The sequence below is a fragment of the Microcaecilia unicolor genome, chromosome 6 (genome assembly GCF_901765095.1).
Source record: "Microcaecilia unicolor chromosome 6, aMicUni1.1, whole genome shotgun sequence".
NCBI lineage: Eukaryota > Metazoa > Chordata > Amphibia > Gymnophiona > Siphonopidae > Microcaecilia > Microcaecilia unicolor.
In genome coordinates, this window is record NC_044036.1 from 72,704,721 (window position 1) to 72,723,683 (window position 18,963).

Consider the following 18,963-nt stretch of genomic DNA (forward strand, 5'->3'; position numbering starts at 1 on the left):
TGGAATTTATGCGGGATGCAAAGAACAAACATTAAAGAAACTTCAGACCACTCAAAACACGGCAGCTAGGCTTATCTTCGGAAAAACGCAATTTGAAAGCACAAAACCCCTCCGCGAAAAACTACACTGGCTCCGAATCAAAGAACGCATTGCTTTCAAAATCTGCACTCTGGTCCACAAAATTATCTATGGTGAAGCCCCGGGATACATGACAGACTTGATCAACCTACCAACTAGAAACACATCCGAATCTACATGAACGTACCTAAATCTGTACTACCCAAGCTGCAAAGTACTCAAATACAAATCAATCTAAGCATCCAATTTCCCCCACATAAGCACACAACTGTGGAACACATTACCAAAAGCCTTGAAAACCACGTTCGACCACCTAAACTTCCGGAAAAAAATAAAAATTAACCTGTTTAAAAAGGCATACCCTACCAATCCATCATAAATGCCTGATCTCTGCAACACAACAAACCTAAAGTACGAAATGGACATAACACAACTCTTCCATTGAACGATTCCCGAATGTGCCTGTGCCACATGAACTTTATCTTATCACAACATCACTTTGTATTTGTTTACACCAGAGTATGCAAACGCCTCTCCAGTACTATGTAAGCCACATTGAGCCTGCAAATAGGTGGGAAAACGTGGGATACAAATGTAATAAATAAACGTCCAAATGCTGACTATGTCACTTTTTGGACGTCTATCTCTTTTGAAAGTGAGCCTGAAAATCAGAGTGACATAAAAAGCTAACAAATCCACTATACAATTCAATAGTTAACACTAAAAGCTAAATGTCAATGAAAAACAAGGAAAACTAAAAATGTTCTATTTACCATAAATCTGTGCCAGAAGAAAACAGAACTGCTCTTCCAGAGAAGGTGCAGGTGTAGGAGATCAATATCACAAGGGAAATAAAAGGCTACTACAAATTCCCAGACTATAACTTATGGCACTATTCATGTTAAAGCAGGCTAGCATTAAATTAAGCATTTAGTATGTGTCTTGGTAAGAAACTATAAAAATAATTTATAGAAATATTTTAAAATATTCTCCAAAGAGTAAACAAAATCCAGATAGTATGTGCCACTTACCTGTTTTGTTCCTCTAACTTTGCCAATAGCTCAACCTCATCTGGACTTAGCTGTGCTGGTGAGGAAGGGGAGTGTGCTGGAGTAGATAGGGTGGTAGACGAGGATGTAGTATGTAATGAAGCTGATGGACTTGCCACCTGACTGGCCATTTGACTGACAGTATGCGAGACTGTGTTCTTCACCCATGAGAGAGTAGAACTTAGCTTTTCTGCAACCTTGTCTGTCGCCACCTGAGAATATGATAGAAATTTTATTGTACATAAAAATCAATACTGATAGGAAATCATAATTGCAATAGTCCCTAAAACATGGCATAATTGGTCACTAAAATGAAAAACAAAGGTTATAAAATGTCTACATCCCAGTGCTCCACTAATTAGTAAAATCCTGGTAAGGTATCTTTCAGTTGAGATTTTGACAATCACTGAAAGCCTAGTATCCTGTTTCCAATCCCAGTCACTGCTGGAATCAGGACTTGGTTGGAGTCCATGCAAAGTACTTTTTATTGCACGGTTCCTAAGCTCTGGAACACTCATGTGGAACCCTGTTTTAAGAAGTTTAAGGTTGCATTTGGGAGTGAGTGGACAGTTTTCTCGATTTGTTCTTTAGTGGGGTACAGTGCCTGCTGTCATCACTATTGTAACCTTTAGAAGACCTGTTGCCAGACCCCCCCCCCCCCCCCCCCCCACCACCACCAAATGTTGATTTCATCTTTACATTTATATACCACTTTCCTTTATAAACACTAACCTAAATACATTGGGTAAGTGAAAATATACAATTATACAGTTCCATACAAAACAGTGGCCAGAGCAATCATATATAGCAAGCTTAAAACTACAGTTCAATTTTTCTGTGTTGGAGCTAGAGCTGGTCAATATATACTGTTTTTGGCATCTCTGGATGAGCTGTTTTTTTTCAAGACAGAATCAAGGTGACCGTCTGTACATTTGCTACAGTCGTTTTCATCATTATAATCATTATACTTCAACAGTAAAGGATTATTGTGTAGATACCTTTCTAGACAATTTGACTGCGAGTCATTTGTTTTACCATTGTTTTACACCAAAGGTCTATAAACCCCTGAGGCAGGCCTTTGTGGCCGAAACACGATTTGTGTTGGGTCATTTTATTGATTTAAATAAAGGCCTTGTTTGGGAAACACCATTTGTGAGAGGACTTTTTTTTGGATCCACTGTTTGTACATTTGACTTCCATTTCTCCTGTGGAGAGATCACCTTCTGTGGGTGTTGGCTTTGTTTCAGGAGCAGTAGCAGGAGGAGCTCAGGAGTGTGTAAGCACTCATCACGTCAAGTCTCCTAGTCATCCCCGGAAGATATATGGCCTTGTCATCAGGTGGAGTGTCTTCCCCTGTGGTAGTGGTGAGTTGTGAGCTTTGGATGGGTCATCTGTACCGGCTAGCAGTGTTGCTGCTCCCAGCGCAGTTTCTACTCCTCTCAAGCCACTGGTTAAACCTGTCATTGTAGATATGGAAGCCACCTGGGGAGCCTTAGAAAGCCTTCATCAGGTATGCTCTAGTTTCATTTCTACAATGACCGAGTCTTCTTCTCGACTGACATCTTTGGAAGATACTACCTTCACAGCATTCTGCAAGGCTAGGAACACTTGAGAAGTCAGTGTCCGATATTAAACAGTAGATCAGCATTCTGGGGATAAGATTTTGTTTCTACGTAAAACAAAGAACCTAGAGAGTGCAAGCAGTAATCTGAACCTGCATTTACTTAACTTTCAAATTCCAAGATTACTTTCACCAAAGGACTTGTTTAGTAATTTTTTAACATTAGAATTAAAATACTCAGATTCTAATATGCCTCCATTACAAAAGATTTATTATATTACTTCATCATCTGTGGAAGACTAAGAACTTGAAAGTTTACATTTTACTGGAATCCTCTCAAGTGGAAATATTGGGAACAGCTACTCTTGGTTTCTTTTATTTTTTTTTCAAGATAAAGAAGCTATCTTGAGACTGTTCTATATGTTTGGGTATGCAGTGTTTTATGGTGGTAAAGTTTTACTATTTCCTGATGTATTTAGATGGACTCAGCTGAGAAAGAAAAACAATTTCTGGCTATGTGCTAATCATGTCTTGCTTTGGGGACATCTTTTCAACTGCGTTTTCCCTGCAAATGTCTAATTTCTTATCAAAATGTTATGTATATTATGACCCCTCGCAGTTGCAGACTTTTCTTCAAATTAAAGGCGTTTTGGAGACTTCTGGAATATATCATAATGCCTTCTATTAAGAAGCTAAGTTGTGGGGGTATTTGCTCTAATATTTCTTTTCCCTTCTCCAGCTTCCTATGGAGTTTTTCTTTATGATTCTCTCCTCTTTTTGTGGACTGTATTGGATGCCTTGTAGTTATTTTATTATGTATTTTCTTCATCATTTCTGGATTTCTTATCTAAATTGTATCTTTGATGTATAATATGAAATATAATTTAAAAAAAAAAAAAAAAAAAGAGTATATGAAAGTATACTATGTAAATATATCACATACCAGAGGATGATGAAAAAAAACACACAAAAATGTCTGCCATTTCAACAGAAGCAGGGGTGAAAATATAGTTAGAAAAAAAAAAAGTTAGGTGCCAGTCAAAAGTTGTTAAGAACCAGAGTATTTTTCTTACCCTTTTCCCATTTTTTTGTTTTAATATTTTTGCTTATAATTTTGTTTTGGACTATTTCTGATTTTTTTTCTGCTTTTCTCAATTTTAGGCATCCAGGTGATCTGACTTGTGAATGTTTTTAGTCCTAAAGAAAAGGGCCAGAAATGTTGCACAGTACCATGGGTGACAATAAGAAACTGAAATGTAACAAAGAAAATGGTAAAGAGAGAGTGGCACAAACTACAGCTGCAGTTCCAAAACCCAGTCCTGTTTTCAGGCCATTCATGAAGTAGAACTACTTACACTGTCTCCCGCTGCATGTAAATTTCTCTTATTCAGTAAAACTAACCTGAAAACCTGAATTGCTATGGGTTCCCTAGGACAATTTTGGTAACCACTGGACAGAATACTCATCACAGTTGGAACGGACAAAAGGACTAACTAAAACAATGACAAAATGGAAAATTAGGAGTAATGCCAATAAGAAATATTTGGGACAGAATACATAGTAACATAGTAGATGACGGTAGAAAAAGACCTGCATGGTTCATCCAGTCTGCCCAACAAGATAAACTCATATGTGCTACTTTTTGTGTATACCTTACCTTGATTTGTACCTGTCCTTTTCAGGGCACAGACCGTGTAAGTCTGCCCAGCACCATCCCCACCTCCCAACCACCAGTCCCACCTCCCACCACCGGCTCTGGCACAGACCGTATAAGTCTGCCCAGCACCATCCCCGCCTCCGGCTCTGCCACCCAATCTCGGCTAAGCTCCTTAGGATCCATTCCTTCCGAACAGGATTCCTTTATGTTTATCCCACGCGTGCTTGAATTCTGTGACCGGTTTCATTTCTACCACCTCCCACGGGAGGGCATTCCAAGCATCCACTACTCTCTCCGTGAAAAAATACTTCCTGACATTTTTCTTGAGTCTGCCCCCCTTCAATCTCATTTCATGTCCTCTCGTTCTACCTCCTTCGCATCTCCGGAAAAGGTTAGTTTGCGGATTAATACTTTTCAAATATTTGAATGTCTGTATCATATCACCCCTGTTTCTCCTTTCTTCCAGAGTATACATGTTCAGGTCATCAAGTCTCTCCTCATACGTCTTGTAACGCAAATCCCTTACCATTCTCGTAGCTTTTCTTTGCACCGCTTCCAGAGAGCCTATTTTATTCCTATGAGCACAGCAGGAGACAGTTTGGCATAATGCATTGTTGGCACACCTGTGTTATTAAATACCAGCATCTTACACAGGTTGATCCAAGAGAAACAGTGAAATAAAACAAACATTGGGCATAATTTGATGCATGCCTTAATTACCTATTGATGATTCTAATTGCCTGTATTCTGTATTGCTGAAGAAACAATTACAGCATATGCAACTGATCCAAAACAGCAGCCAGACTGTTAATGAGAACAAAGCTATAGGATCATATTACATCTGTTTTATGTTCTCTTTACTGGCTGACAGTGGAAAGCTGAATTCAATCATTATGCCTGGTCTTTAAAGCTGTGCACAACAAGCCAGGCTTCTTGTTACTTGTCATATTTTGATACCCCACAAATCTAGGAGAGGTCTCCATTTATTGCCACCTTTGATGTTGAATATTCCTTCCTAAAAAAAACTAGACAATTGTGACATACACTGTGTTTGAGGTATACTTGTTAAGCTATGCTGTATTGACTTTGGTATCCTTTATACCAAGCTGTGGCAAAAGTACCCCTGCGGTTGCACCGGCGCACGGGTTTGCCACGTGCCAAGTCCCCCTTTTACCACAGCGGGTAAAAGGAGTTTATATTTTTTTAAACAAAAAAAGAAATGGCTATGCAGTAAGATAAGCACTTCCTGTGCAGCCATTTCCTGCACAGTTATTGCGGTAACTGGGGGCATTGCTCGATTACTGAAAGGTAAGCCCCCCAGCACCGGAAATGACATGTGGCAAACACCGGAACTACCACTGGGCTCCTGTAGTAGTCCGGCGGTAGGAATGGTTTGCCATACGCCATTGCCACGGTTGTCCAACCGCGGCTTTGTAAAAGGGTCCCCCTAATTTGTTATACCAAACTTTCAGTACGGTAGCATCAATAAATAAGATTAAATGCAACATATATGGTGAATGAATGCACATGAGAAAATATCAGTTATCTTTAGTTACTGACCCAGTCAAGCACATTGAGATTTTTTTTTTTTACACAGAGATCAACATCCTATGATGAAGAAATGCCAGGAATTACTATTTCATACCCAGAGTGACTACTTAGCCTGACAAAGAATACTTTAATTTATTGAAGAATTGGTATATTCTTCTACTGTCAGTAGATAAATATTGAATTGTAATGGTAAAAATGATTCAGTTTGTGGTTAGGGTTTTAGTGGTGTAGGAAATATCACTATGAGAAGACTCAAGAGTTCTTGAAACAAATTCTTTAATGCAGTAATCAAACATGGAAAAATAACAGTTCAGATATGCTGAACAAGAGATTTTGCCTTGCAAACTGGGAGTCTGTTCGCCATTAGCTCTCTCAAGCAAGAGGCTGGGAGACTTTCAGTCACATGCTGAATAGCAATGCTGTTTATGCTTTATACTGGTGAAATCTTGATAGAGTCAAAGTAGCCTGAAAGGATCATAGAACAGAATACAGCATAGGCAGTTTCAGTTCATACAAGAGATATGCTGCAAACTAACTCTCCAGACCCAATGGAGAAAGGGGAGGGGCAACTTGCCCAGCAAGCTTAGATAACATGGCAAGCCAATAGAAAGAGTGCCATAAGACAAAGGGGACATGATATATGCTCTAAACCAGCCTATTACAAGGAACTACAGGATTACAAGAAATTGGAGTCTTATATATCCTATCATCTGCCTCCATGCAAATGGAGGGCAGAACAGAAAGTCTTGTATAAAACTGTAAAAGAGTATGGTGTAACAGAGCAAGTATGTGGCATATTGCATTGTTTTTCAATGTTTATCAACAGATGTACTTAATATGGATTTTAGTTTACAAGTAAGAGAGAAAATCGGGGCAATACAAAATCTGCCACAATGGGCTTACAATCAAATTTTGTATTTCTTCACTAAGCCATTTGTTTCTAAGATGACATTTTGTGCTGAATATGAAAATGTTAGATTCTTTAAATTTTCACTGCTTATATGAGTAAATTGAGGTTTCCAAGAGTTGACCCCACATTTGTACTTTCCTAATAATAGTTGCAAATATGTTAATGAAATGAAATACCTATCTGCCCTGTATAGACAAAGATCAGGAACAGCAAACAGGGGAAACCTGTACGATAATCCAATCAAGCCAGCCAACAAGAGTAGAGGCTGACCATAGCGAGAACCAACTCTGGAGATGATGCTTGGAGAACACTTTATTGGTTGTTTGGAACAAAGGACCCAACATGGTCCTTGTTTCAGCATAACTAAACGCCTGCCTCAAGGGTCGCAAACTGTATTCTCAAAAAACATAAATATGTCATACATATAACAAAATATATATATATATAAACATGCTGTGTTAAAATAATCAAATTAAGAATAAGAATTAATAATCTGAATTAAATAAGAATAAAAATGAAAGTGCACAACTTAACTCTGGACTAAAACAGGCGTATTGGCAAAGCAGTCCAAAGAGAGGAGGGGGCGTGTCAAGTTGGCGGCCTGAGTGTCTGTGGACTGTGCACGGTGAACTTGTTGAAAGCCTTGTTTTTCCTCTTCTTACCTTTCAGTTGAAATGCCCCATACCAAAAAGAAGGGGATAGTAAAGGGCCAGACGCCAATGGCCCGAACTTCCTCCCCGTTTCAACAAACTCTGGACCGGTTTACAGCGCCCATCCCCGTTGTAAAGGCGAGCGACGCCGATTTGGGAGACGTTGGAGGAGCTTTGGCTCCCTCGGATTTGGAAATATCATTGTCGTTGCCAGATAATCGCCCTCCGCCTCCAGCGATTACAGGGCAGGGAGAGGAGGAAGAGTCTGCTACGGAAGTCGTGTTAGACCAAACCTCAGTTGGCGCTAACCCTCCCCTGAACGCTGAGCCAATATCTTTGGAGGGGAATCCTCCGGCGGAGATAAACCTACAGACGATATGGAGGATGCTACAGGGCTTAAACCAGACAGTTAGTAAAATTGACTCCTTGACTAACTCTTTTGAAAAAACTAAACAGGAGGTGACGTTACAAACTGAGGCACTTCAGCAGGAAGTAAAATCTTTAAAATTAGTCACTGAATCCTTAGTAACGGACAAAATGGTGATACACAGGAAAATTGAACAATTTGGAAATTTTAATAGAAGGTTGAACCTTAGAATATTGAATTTTCCTTGGATTCAAGAGTTGAGCCCTACTGAGGTGTTTAAGAAGTACTTAAAAGAAATTCTGCTATACCCGGATTCAGCTATTCCTCCTCTAAATAGAGTATATTATTTACCTAGTCCTCCGTCAGCTGAACCGGGAGATGGTGGTAAGAAAAAACCTTTGGATTCTTCAGCACAGTCGGACATTTCATTAATCTTGGAGACATCTATATCTGATATTGAACAACGTAGAACTCTTTTAATATTATTTGTCTTTGAGCAAGATTTGAACGCTGTGCTGAAGTTATACTTTAAAAATGCTTTGAAAATTTTTTGTGGTCAAAGAGTGTGGATATATCCGGATGTTTGTAAAACAACTCAAGATAGGAGAAAGAAATTTTTATTGTATAGAGAAGAGACCCGAGCCCTGGGTGCAACATATTTGTTGGCTTACCCATGTAAATGTCTGGTTAAATATTTGGGTGTAAAATATTCTTTTTTTTGAACGGAACATCTTAAAGCATTCCTAGAAATGAAAAAATTAGCTATTAAACCTGTAGAGTAATTGATATCATTCGATTATTAAAGATGTAAGGGTAGATAAGCCAGGCCATATATGCTTGTTTTCTTTTTCTGTTTGATATCTCCTATTATCTAACTCACTTCCCCCCTCAGGTAGATTTGTGGGCTAGTCAATTGTATAACTTGCTCTTTCCTTTCATTGAAAGTACTGTAATCTTAGTATAGAATTATTTTTGCTTTAATGACCAAGTTGTATAATGTATTTCATATTGCATGTTCTGCGTGTAAAAAATTTAAATGATAAATAAATAACAGGCGTATTAACTCTGAAATATATTTTATATTTCAAAGCAGACATATAAAACTATGAATAATAAAAATATGTAATAAAAAAACAGAATCACATGTATATATTGCATAATGTACATGTATACTGTGTACAGCAAGACAACATCCCTCTGTTTTTCTAATCGTAGGAGAATCGGCTTCAGACACTCAGTGAGCGAATCATAAAATATGTAGCTCACTGACTCTAACCGGTGGCTTCCATTGTAGTATAATAAGCCTACCTCGAGTATCCTCATTAGCCTGAAACTTCTACTTTTTCTTTTTTTCTTTTTTCGTGTCGCTTTATAATATTCTATTTAAAAGGTACAGTTATCTGCTGCTTCCCATATAGGACTTCCGGTACGCCCTACAGCGAGCTCCCGTTTCGCCACCAGCTTCAAAAGGAGCAGTACCGTTTCAAATTTGAGACCTTCCTATACTTTCAAACTTGCAGCGTCTTTTGAAAGTATAGGAAGGTCTCAAATTTGAAACGGTACTGCTCCTTATGAAGCTGGTGGCGAAACGGGAGCTCGCTGTAGGGCGTACCGGAAGTCCTATATGGGAAGCAGCAGATAAGTGTACCTTTTAAATAGAATATTATAAAGCGACACGAAAAAAGAAAAAAAGAAAAAGTAGAAGTTTCAGGCTAATGAGGATACTCGAGGTAGGCTTATTATACTACAATGGAAGCCACCGGTTAGAGTCAGTGAGCTACATATTTTATGATTCGCTCACTGAGTGTCTGAAGCCGATTCTCCTACGATTAGAAAAACAGAGGGATGTTGTCTTGCTGTACACAGTAGACTTGAGAAAAGAAAATAAGCAAGTTCCATTACTTTATTTAATAATGTACATGTATAAAATAAAAAATATACATCACCGAGAACTAGTATATAAATGAAATAATGAAATATGGTGGATAATAGGACATCTTATGTGTGAGAAATACACAAACGCTTACCACAAAATGTACTGACTAGATTGATTGGCAAGGACCGGTCTCGAAGAAGCCTGAAGAAAGGCAGACTGCCGGCCCAAAGGGAAGCTGGTTGTAGCAGCACCCAAACCAAACGAAAGGCAGGCAGAACTACCAGCTCAACCTCTGGGACAGGGGGGTGGGGAGGAGGAGGGGCCAAAGTGATCCAGACAGACCAGAAGACCACAAGAACCTAAGTGTATCCCTATTGAGCCAGGAAGAAGGTCTACCCAGACCAGTAACCTTGCAGGAACACTGCATGCTGCTCCAAACGAGTACCCAACTGAAAGAGCTGGGTCCCACTGTTTCCATAGGAGAGATGATAGAATTAACTCTGCCAACATCCGGTACAAAAACCAGGGCAGCAGACCCTGTACCAACCCAGTCGGCTCGATCCGAAGGCCCAGGAGCCCTGTCAATCTAAGGGCCGTCCAGTAGACCCTGAACGTCCTGTATGCAGCACAGCCAACAAACAATTCTGCAGGAAAAGGATGGGTAAAACCCAAAAACCTGGAGAGCACCAGAGACAAGAGATGCATTCCGAAAGAGTTAAACCCAGCCCACAGAATGACAGAGCAGTCAACACTCCGCTAGGCCACTGCACAAAGGTAGCAGAGCTTGAGAGGCCACATCTGAAAAAGGGGAGCAAAGCTAGTGCTAAGCAGACTTACAGTCTGCACACTGTCAAAAAACCCAGAAAAAAAAAATAAACATATGGAGAGCAAGTCTCTTGTCCTACTAATTCGCAAATCAGGTCATATTGATATAAGTATTGTCATACTGGGAAAGACCAAAGGTCCATCAAGCCCAGCATCCTGTTTCCAACAGTGGCCAATCCAGGTCACAAATAACTGGCAAGATCCCAAAAAGTACAAAACATTTTATACTGCTTATCCCAGAAACAGTGGATTTTCCCCAAGTCCATTTAATAACAGTCTATGGACTTTTCCTTTAGGAAGCCGTCCAAACCTTTTTAAAACTCTGCTAAACTAACCACCTTTACCACATTCTCTGGCAACGAATTCCAGAGTTTGAGTGAAGAAAATTTTTCTCTGATTCATTTTTAATTTACTACTTTGTAGCTTCATCGCATTCCCCCTAGTCCTAGTATTTTTGGAAAGCGTAAACGGACACTTCACATCTACCCATTCAACTCCACTCATTATTTTATAGACCTCTATCATCTCTCCCCTCAGCCACCTTTTCTCCAAGCTGAAGAGCCCTAGCCGCTTTAGCCTTTCCTCATAGGGAAATCGTCCCATCCCCTTTATCATTTTCGTCGCCCTTCTCTGTGGAGAGTCTCATGGAACTCTTTCCAACCCCCATGTGTATGATCACAGGGTACAGCTGATCTGGAACAGGGGAAAAGGTCAGTTTAAATTGAGCAGCACCCAAACAATCCATTGGTTTGGTAAAGCACAACAAAATGAAATGAAGTACAATAATATCTACTCAACCATTAGATGTCGCCATCAGATTTCAAAGGATGGATTTTACCATTTAACCACAGGGTGCCACTGTCCCAAAGGAACATATGCTGTCATTCATCTCCAACTCTAGAAGGCAATAATAATGTACGACCACCTAAAGTTCCGGAAAAAACTAAAAACGAACCTGTTCAAAAAGGCCTATCCCACCAATCCAACATAAGAACCAGAGTACCTGCAACACACCACCACCAATCCAACATAAGAACCAGAGTACCTGCAACACACCACCACCAAGAACGGAATGGACACACCCCAATTCTACCTCTTCCTCCCTAATGTTCCCCTATTGTATCTACCATACATGAACCCCATTCTACCACAACCACACCTTGTATTTGTTCAAACCAGAACGGGCGAACGCCGTAACGGTACTATGTAAGCCACGTTGAGCCTGCAAATAGGTGGGAAAATGTGGGATACAAATGTAACAAATAAATTAAAAATAAATAAATATAAAAAGCAACCAGAAGCAAACTACACAGTTTGGTTACTAATAGCAGTCATTAAGAAAGTTATACAGTTCAGTCACTGGTTTTCACAGCAGAACTTACAAAAAAAGAAAGTGGAATAAACAAGCATCTAAATCATTAACAGCCAGCCCTGCAAAGATAGACTGATGTGGGTGTGGCTGGGTCAGGAAAGACGAGGAAAGGGGAAGGGGGACTATGTTTTAGTGCATCAATGTTTCTTATGCTGCAGCAGCTTCAACTGGTCCACCAGAAATGCATTGGATCTTTTTTTTTAATGACTATTTCCCTGGATCCCCCAGTCCAAATCAGAGCCATTTACTAACCTGATATTGTGTTACCCAGCCCCCACTTCCCCAACCTTGGTCCTGTTTCGTTAACTTTTTGAAAAGTTAGTTTGGCACTATACAGATATTCTAAACCCCTTAAGTACAATTTCTTTACTCATTCAGTCTAATGGAATGTTGTAAAGTATTGTGCTCACTAATCATGAGAGAAGAGAAAGGCGTAACTCACAGGTAAGAGTGGAGGAGTAGCCTGTATATTAGGACTTACCACCTTTTTGAAGGAATTCACTCAAGACGGTGTACACTAAGAATAGATCAAACATGAGCAGTAGGAAATTAGAGCAGTAAAAATATTCGAACAACAATACAAAGTATGGCATGGTATACTACTTGCAATGACAACACAATATTTATGTCCTGGAACATTATAATTGGTAGTGAAGGGTAAGGCAAAGTTGTAACATATAGATGAGTAAGAAAATAGGAAGAATTAGAAAGTAAGGTGATTGATTTGAAGAAAGTTGCACGTGAGGTCAGAGAGATGGTTAAATATTATCTCAGCTAGGGTAGGAGTGGATAAACATGTCCCATTGCAGTATGTGCAGCCCGAGTCAATCCTTGTGTGTGTGAGTGAGACTAACAAGTTAGTTACTTCTTCAGTTAAAGGCTTGGTTGAAGAGCCAAGCTTTCACCTGCTTCCTGAAGTAGAGGTAGTCTTGGGTTAAGTGGAGCCTTTCAGGCAATGCATTCCAGAGTGTGGAGGCTACTCCGGAGAAGGCTCGCTTGCGGGTATCACATCGTGTAATGTCTTTTGGAGAGGGTGTAGTATGTGAAAGTCCTTGGGAGGACCTTAGTGTCCTTGGCGGTGTGTGGAGAATCATCCTATTCTTCAGATGCTCGGGGCCATTTCCTTTCAGGGCCTTGAAGATCAGACAGAGTTTTAAATTTAGCCCTGTATTGTACTGGTAGCCAATGAAGTTTTTGCAAAAATGGTGTGATGTGGTCACATCGCTTTAAACCTTCCATGAGTCTTGCTGCTGCATTCTGAATCAACTGGAGCTGGTGCAGGCCCTTTGTAGTCAGACCATTGTATAGCGCATTGCAGTAATCCAGTCTTGATGTTACCATGGTATGCACAACTGGGATAAAGATTTACCTTCTCGATGTAAGGAGAGAGGCAGCGTAGCTGTCGCAAATAGTAGAAGCAGCTCTTGAAGGTTGCTTGGATTTGGGGAATCAGAGTAAGTGTTGAATCTAACTGTATTCCAAGGTTCCTGATTTGAGGGGGAGTTCATACTTCCCAAAAGGGATTTTGATGTCAGGTATGTATCCACTTGTGTTAGGGACCCAGAGAAGCTCGGTTTAACTTGGGTTCAGGTAAGGTTTGTTGTGTTTAGCCCATTCCTGAATTGATGTTAGACAACTGATCAGTTTATTCAAGGCTGTAGGTAAATCAGGTTCAATGGGTAGGAGTAGCTGCACATCATCCGCATAGATGTAGAACTGAATGTCCATTGACCGATTCAGCTCAGCTAGTGGCTTGAGGTAGATACTGAACAGAATAGGTGACAGTATCGATCCTTGTGGTATCCCGCAGGTCAGTGTCCATGGTGGTGATGAGTTGCTGCCAATCATTATGAATTGTTGCCTATCTGATAGATAGGATCTGAACCAGGCAAGTACTGTTCCATTAATACCTGTTTCTGTCAGTCGTGCTAGCAAGATATCATGATCTACAGTTAGTGATAATTCAATCTTAAATAAATCAGTTCCCAGTGTTTCAAGCCGTACACCACTTAGCTTTAATCCACTAACTGTTACATAAGTACGTAAGTATTGACATACTGGGAAAGACCAAAGTCCATCAAGCCCAGCATCCTGTTTCCAACAGTGGCGAATCCACAACACAAATACCTGGCAAGATCCCAACAAAGTACAAAATATTTTATACTGCCTATCCCAGAAACAGTGGATTTTCCCCAACTCCATTTAATAACGGCCTATGGACTTTTCCTTTAGGAAGCCGTCCAAACCTTTTTTAAACTCCACTAAGCTAACCGCATTTACCACATTCTCTGGCAATGAATTCCAGAGTTTCATTACACGTTGAGTGAAGAAACATTTTCTCAGATTAGTTTTAAATTTAATACATTGTAGCTTCATCGCATGCCCCCTAGTCCTAGTATTTTTGGAAAGTGTGAACAGACCCTTCACATCTACCCATTCAACTCCACTCACCATTCTATAGACCTCTATCATATCTCCCCTCAGCCACCTTCTCTCCAAGCTGAAAAGACCTAGCCGCTTTAGCCTTTCCTCATAGGGAAGTCCATCCCCTTTATCATTTTCGTCGCCCTTCTCTACACCTTTTCTAATTCCACTATATCTTTTTTGAGATACGGCGACCAGAATTGAACACAATATTCGAGGTGCGGTCGCACCATGGAGCGATACAAAGGCTTTATAACATCCTCATTTTTGTTTTCCATTCCTTTCCTAATACCTAACATTCTATTTGCTTCCTTAGCCGCAGAAGCACACTGAGCAGAAGGTTTCAATGTATCATCAACGACAACACCTAGATCCCTTTCTTGGTCCGTGACTCCTAACGTGGAACCTTGCATGACGTAGCTATAATTCGAGTTCCTCTTTCCCACATGCATCACTTTTCAATTGCTCACATTAAATGTCATCTGTCATTTAGATGCCCAGTCTCCCAGTCTCGTAAGGTCATCTTGTAATTTTTCACAATCCTCCCGCAATTTAACCACTTTGAATACCTTTGTGTCATCAGTAAATTTAATTACCTCACTAGTTACTCCCATCTCTAGGTCATTTATAAATATGTTAAAAAGCAGCGGTCCCAGCACAAACCCCTGGGGAACCCCACTAACTACCCTTCTCCATTGAGAATACGGACCATTTAACCCTACTGTTTTCTATCTTTTAACCAGTTTTTAATCCACAATAGAACACTACCTCCTATCCCATGATTCTCCAATTTCCTCTGGAGTCTTTCATGAGGTACTTTGTCAAATGCCTTCTGAAAATCCAGATACACGATATCAACTGGCTCACCTTTATCCACATGTTTGTTCACCCCTTCAAAGAAATGTAGTAGATTGGTGAGGCAAGATTTCCCTTCACTAAATCCATGTTGACTTTGTCTCATTAATCCATGCTTTGGAATATGCTCTGTAATTTTATTCTTAATAATAGTCTCTACCATTTTGCCCGGCACCGACGTCAGACTCACCGGTCTATAATTTCCCGGATCTCCTCTGGAACCTTTTTTAAAAATTTGGCGTTACATTGGCCACCTTCCAGTCTTCCGGTACCACACTCGATTTTAAAGATAAATTACATATTTCTAACAATAGCTCTGCAAGCTCATTTTTCAGTTCTATCAGCACTCTGGGATGAATACCATCCGGTCCAGGAGATTTGTTACTCTTCAATTTGTAGAACTGCCCCATTACATCCTCCAATTTTACAGAGAATTAATTAAGTTTCTCCAACTCGTCAGCTTCAAACACCATTTCAGGCACCGGTATCACTCCCAAATCTTCCACGGTGAAGACCGAAGCAAAGAATTCATTTAATCTCTCCGCTACGGCTTTGTCTTCCCTGATCACCCCTTTTAATCCTCGGTCATCTAGCAGTCCAACTGATTCTTTTGCCAGCTTCCTGCTTTTAATATACCTAAAAAAAATTTTACTATGTGTTTTTACCTCCAACGCAATCTTTTTTTGAAGTCCCTCTTTGCCTTCCTTATCAACGCTTTGCATTTGACTTGACATTCCTTAGTGCCGTTTTCTTATTATTTTCAGTCGGTTCCGTCTTCCATTTTCTGAAGGATTTTCTTTTAGCTCTAAGCTTCCTTCACCTCACTTTTTAACCACATCGGCTGTCGTTTGGTCTTCCGTCCTCCTTTTTTAATACGAGGATATATTTGGCCTGGGCTTCCAGGATGGTGTTTTTTGAACAGCATCCATGCCTGATGTAAATTTTTGACCCTCATAGTCGCTCCTCTAAGTTTTCCTTTTCACCATTCTTCTCATTTATTATAGTCTTCTTTTTTTAAGTTAACGCTAACGTATTTGATTCCTATGTATACTCACATCAAAGCTAATATCAAATCCAATATTATGATCACTGTTATCAAGCGGCCCCCAGCACCGTTACCTCCCGCACCAGATCATGTGCTCCACTAAGGACTACATAGTAACATAGTAGATGACGGCAGAAAAAGACCTGCATGGCCATCCAGTCTGCCCAACAAGATAAACTCCGTATGTGCTACTTTTTGTGTATACCTTACCTTGATTTGTACCTGTCCTTTTCAGGGCACAGACTGTGTAAGTCTGCCCAGCACTATCCCCGCTTCCCAACCACCAGCCCGCCTCCCACCACCGGTTTCTGGCACAGACTGTATAAGTCTGCCCCAGCATATATACCCGCCTCCCGCCACTAGCTCTGCCACCCAATCTCGGCTAAGCTCCTTAGGATCCATTCCTTCTGAACAGGATTCCTTTAAGTTTATCCCACGCGTGCTTGAATTCTGTTACCGTTTTCATTTCCACCACCTCCCGCGGGAGGGCATTCCAAGCATCCACTACTCTCTCCGTGAAAAAATACTTCCTGACATTTTTCTTGAGTCTGCCCCCCTTCAATCTCATTTCATGTCCTCTAATTCTACCTCGTTCGCATCTCCGGAAAAGGTTCGTTTGCGGATTAATACTTTTCAAATATTTGAATGTCTGTATCATATCACCCTGTTTCTCCTTTCTTCAAGAGTATACATGTTAAGGTCATCAAGTCTCTCCTCATACGTCTTGTAACGCAAATCCCTTACCATTCTCGTAGCTTTTCTTTGCACCGCTTCTATTCTTTTTACCATCCTTCGCAAGGTACGGCCTCCAAAACTGAACACAATACTCTAGGTGGGGCCTCGCCAACGACTTATACAGGGGCCTCAACACCCCCTTTCTTCTGCTGGTCACACCTCTCTCTATACAGCCTAACAACCTTCTAGCTACAGCCACCGCCTTGTCACACTGTTTCGTTGCTTTCAGATCCTCAGATACTATCACCCCAAGATCCCTCTCCCCGTCCGTTCCTATCAGACTCTCACCACCTAACACATACGTCTCCCGAGGATTTCTATTCATTAAGTGCATCACTGTGCATTTCTTCGCATTGAATTTTAATTGCCAAACGTTAGACCATTCTTCTAGCTTCCTCCTTTTTCATGTTTTCCACTCCCTTCCGGGTATCCACTCTGTTACAGATCTTAGTATCATCCGCAAATAAGCAAACTTTACCTTCTAACCCTTCGGCAATGTCACTCACAAATATATTGAACAGAATCGGTCCCAGCACCGATCCTTGAGGCACACCACTACTCACCTTTCCCTCCTCCAATCGAATTCCATTCACCACCACCCTCTGGCTTCTGTCCATCAACCAGTTCCTAATCCAGTTCACCACTTCGGGTCCTATCTTCAGCCCATCCAGTTTATTTAAGAGCCTCCTGTGGGGAACCGTGTCAAAAGCTTTGCTGAAATCTTAGTAGATTACGTCCATAGCTCGTCCCTGATTCAATTCTCCTGTCACCCAATCAAAGAATTCAATGAGATTAGTTTGGCACGATTTCCCTTTGGTAAAACCATGTTGTCTCGGATCTTGCATTATTGGCTTCCAAGAAATTCACTATCCTTTCCTTCAGCTTCACTTCCATTACTTTTCCAATAACCGAAGTGAGGCTTACCAGCCTGTAGTTTCCAGCTTCTTCCCCATCACCCCTTTTGTGAAGATGGACCACTTCCGCCGAGGAGTGGCCTAGTGGTTAGGGTGGTGGACTTTGGTCCTGGGGAACTGAGTTCGATTCCCACTTCAGGCACAGGCAGCTCCTTGTGACTCTGGGCAAGTCACTTAACCCTCCATTGCCCCATGTAAGCTGCATTGAGCCTGCCATGAGTGGGAAAGCGCGGGGTACAAATGTAACAAAAAAAAAAATCCCTCGGAACCTCTCCCGTCTGCAAGGATATATTAAACAAATCTTTAAGAGGACCTGCAAGAAGCTCTCTGAGCTCCCTGAATATCCTGGGGTGGATCCCATGGCTTTGTCCACATTTAGCTTTTCAAGTTGTTCATACACACTCTCTTCCGTGAACGGTGCTCTATCCACTTCAATCTCATATGTACTTTTTGCAGTCCATCGCGGTCCTTTCTCCAGGATTTTCTTCTGTGAAAACAGAACAAAAGTATCTATTTAACAAATTTGCTTTTTCTTCATCATTATCCACATAGCGGTTCGCAGTATCTTTTAGTCTCACAATTCCCTTTTTAGTCGTCATTCTCCTTTCACTAATATACCTGAAGAAATTTTTGTCACCCCTTCTTACATTTCTAGCCATTTGTTCTTCCACTTGCGCTTTCGCCAGATGTATCTCTCTCTTGGCTTCTTTCAGTTTCATCCGGTATTCCTCCTCGTGTTCCTTTTCTTGAGTTTTTTTGTATTTCTGGAATGCCAACTCTTTAGCCTTTATTTTCTCAGCTACTTGCTTGGAGAACCATATCGGTTTCCTTTTTCTCTTGCTTTTATTTACTTTCCTTACATAAAAGGTTCATGACTCTATTTATAGCTTCTTTCAGCCTGAACCACTGTCCTTCCACTTCTCGTATTTCCTCCCAGCCCAACATCTCCTTCCTCAGGAATTCCCCCATTTCACTAAAGTCAGCACGCTTGAAATCCAGAACTTTGAGTTTTGAGTGGCCGCTCTCCACTTTAGCTGTATTATCAAACCAAACCATTTGACTAGGTCTAGAATTTTTCCTTCTCTCGTTGGCTC

The 18,963-nt window shown here is 40.7% G+C and overlaps 1 protein-coding gene across 1 annotated transcript in view; it reads right to left on the bottom strand.

Moving 5' to 3' along the window:
- Positions 1-18,963, bottom strand: part of EVI5 (ecotropic viral integration site 5) — a 330,825-nt gene that overhangs the window by 265,123 nt on the left and 46,739 nt on the right. The window contains 1 exon segment of the mRNA XM_030205945.1: positions 1,110-1,339. Coding sequence (XP_030061805.1) covers positions 1,110-1,258 — 149 coding nt within the window. The 5' untranslated portion in view covers positions 1,259-1,339.